This window comes from Propithecus coquereli, unplaced genomic scaffold (genome assembly GCF_000956105.1).
Source record: "Propithecus coquereli isolate 6110/MARCELLA unplaced genomic scaffold, Pcoq_1.0 Scaffold65, whole genome shotgun sequence".
NCBI lineage: Eukaryota > Metazoa > Chordata > Mammalia > Primates > Indriidae > Propithecus > Propithecus coquereli.
This window is the reverse complement of record NW_012152507.1, coordinates 5,214,457-5,217,311: the sequence shown is the minus strand read 5'-3', so window position 1 is coordinate 5,217,311 and position 2,855 is coordinate 5,214,457. Positions and strand designations below refer to the sequence as shown.

Sequence of the window (2,855 nt, the reverse complement as noted above, 5' to 3'; positions counted from 1 at the left end):
AAATTAGTTCTCAATTTTTTTTGTTCATTTCTTCTGTCCTTGGGTACGATATAGAAAACACACCAGCAGCATGCAGCTCTTTAACTCCTGCATCAGTGGAAGAATCTGAAAGCACATCATCTGCTCGAAGAAAGGACTCAGGCATTGGGGAAGAAACAGCTACTGGTTTAGGAAACAATATGGATGTAACTCCTCATACAGCACCTGCTAGTGTCAGTGCAGGCCCAGATGCAATCAGTGAGGTGCTATGCACTCTTTCTTTAGAAGTCAATAAAGCTCAGGAAACCAAAAGTGATAGAGGAAATGAATTGGATACTAAAGCTGCATCATCAGTTCCAGTTTCAAAAAATGTCAACGTGAAAGACATTCTTCGAAGCTTGGTTAACATACCAGCAGATGGAGTCACAGTGGATCCTGCCCTTCTGCCACCAGCCTGCCTTGGAGCTCTTGGTGATCTATCTGTTGAACAGCCTGTGCAGTTCAGATCTTTTGACAGGTACTGTAAATGGTTTTTTGTTTTGTTATGCTTATATAGTTGACACTTGAACAATGTATGGGTTAGGAGTGCTGACCCCCTGCCCATTTGAGAAACATGTATACCTTTTCACTGCCCCAAAACTTAACTATTGATAGCCTATGTTGACCGGAAGCCACAGATAATATAAACTGTTGATTAATGCATATTTTATGTGTTATGTGTATTATATACTGTATTTTTACATTAAAGTTAGAGAAAAGAATATGTTATTAAGAAAATCATATGGAAGAGAAAATATATTTATGTTCATTAAATGGAAGTGAGTCATCATAAAGTTCTTCACCCTCCTCATCTTCACATTGAATAGACTGAGGAGATGGAGGAAGAGAAGGGGTTGGTCTTGCAGGGGTGGCAGAGGCAGAAGAGATGGAGAAGATGGAAGGGGAGGTAGGAGAAGCAAGAACACTCACTGTAACTTTATGGAAATACACTGTAATTTCTGTTTGATTTTTTTTGCTTTTTCATTTCTCTGAAAATGTTTTTTGTGGTACCAATCCTGCTTCCACCATTTGCAGTTGTGTGTCACCCCTTCTGAGGGGGATGGGGGAGTGAGGTGCTATCAGTTGCAATGGCCTTAGGCAGATGGCTTTCAGGTTCTGGGGAGCTTTGGTGCAGCCTCCCTAGTGTGCTGCACGGCCCATTCCCTGGGGCGTAGGACACTGTGTAGGACACTGGGGAACCAGCCACACTGCTGGGTCTGATAGTTTGTGAAACTGCAGCCTCTGGGTCAACATTAGGGGTACGTCATTGGGGCTGTAGGGAATGTAGGAGATACATCGGCTGTTGGGTCCCATGGAAGGATGTATTCTGATGGGGTCTGTGCTGTCAAAATGGCACCAGGCTGTAGCTGCTTCCATCTCAGGTGGTGTGTGGGACCCTGTCCAAAGTCCTTCACTGGAACAATGTTGTCATGTGGAGTCTAGGCAACTTTCTATAGTAATGTCAGGCCTGCACCAACCAAAGAACTCTTCTTTTGCTAGGATTGTAGGAGTTTGCAGTGGCAACGTTGACCACTAGGGATCTCTTGCTTGCTTTTTCCCTGCACTGGGGAATTTCTCCTGGCTCCAGGTAGAAACCAGCCAGGCTGGCGACTTTGTTTCCCTTTCTTTCAGTGTATCAGAGGTTTCTTGTCACTTTCCTGCTGAATTCCAGTGTTTTCTCTTACGGGCTCTATTCCACGTGTGATGATGTACTGGCTGATTTGGTCCTTCTCTGTGGAGGAGGCAAGTGCTGGGTGCCTCTAGTCTGCAATCTTAAAGCTGCCTCTTAAATCTTAACTTTTTATAATGGATTTATATATGTTTTAAGGTAGTAAATGGTAAAATAGACTTGTATCACATATGTTTTATGTATTCATGACATACCCAACATTTTCTTAATTTTTTCGATATTTCTAGCCTACAGTTTGTGAGCTTTTTCAAATTGCCGCAAATCTCCAAAATTTTCCAATATATTTATTAATATTTATAAAGATCTATGGTTAAGTGGACCCATGTAGTTCAAGCTTGTGTTTTTTTAAGGGTCAGCTGCATTTGTAAATTATAAAGATAAAAGGGTAACAGGAGTTCAATTTAACTCTCCTAAATTTTGAAGCTTCAATTTTAAAAAGGGAAGTTTTTATCTAGTATATGAAAATTACAGGTTTTTGTTTCTTTTTCCAAACTGGGTCTCACCCTGTTGCCCATGTTAGAGTACAGTGACTTCATCATAGGTCACTGCAACCTCAGACTCCTGGGCTTAAGTGATCCTCCTGCCTTACCCTCCTGAGTAGCTGGGACTACAGGTGTGCAACACCTCTCCCAGCTAATTTATTTTTATTTTTTATTTTGTAGAGATGGGGTCTCATTATGTTGTCCAGGCTAGTCTTGAGCTTCTGGGCTGAAGCTATTTTCCCACCTTGGCCTCCCAAAGTGCTGTGATTATAGGTGTGAGCCACTGTGCCTGGCCATAGAGTGGTATTTTTGTTGTGTGGTTTACACACCATTTCACATTTTTATTTATTAACATACCAGTAAGATCATTTTAAAATATAATTTTAATATTGCTTGGCAAGTTGTATGCTAATTAATTAATGCTTAGGGTTTTCTGTGTTACAACTTAAAATTCATTTGTACTTACAGATGGCTACCTTCCTGCCAGTACCATGCCAGCCTTTGTGGGGGAAAAGGGGGAAAGAGTAGGAATCTGTGGATTCCAACAAACTCAGGAATTCAACAAGGTGTTCAGAGCCCTGACAGCTGATTACAGATTCTTGATTTTGTGATTCTTCTGCCTTCAGAAACCTTTTGCTAATTTGCTTGAGCATTTTCTTTGTATA

At 41.2% G+C, this 2,855-nt stretch overlaps 1 protein-coding gene across 1 annotated transcript in view; it reads left to right on the top strand.

Annotated features, from left to right (window-relative positions):
* The window catches only part of LOC105822942 (lipopolysaccharide-responsive and beige-like anchor protein), a 587,311-nt gene that overhangs the window by 24,970 nt on the left and 559,486 nt on the right, over positions 1–2,855 (top strand). Inside the window, exon 5 of the mRNA XM_012660015.1 lies at positions 55–496. Coding sequence (XP_012515469.1) covers positions 55–496 — 442 coding nt within the window. The remainder of the gene's footprint in view (positions 1–54; positions 497–2,855) is intronic.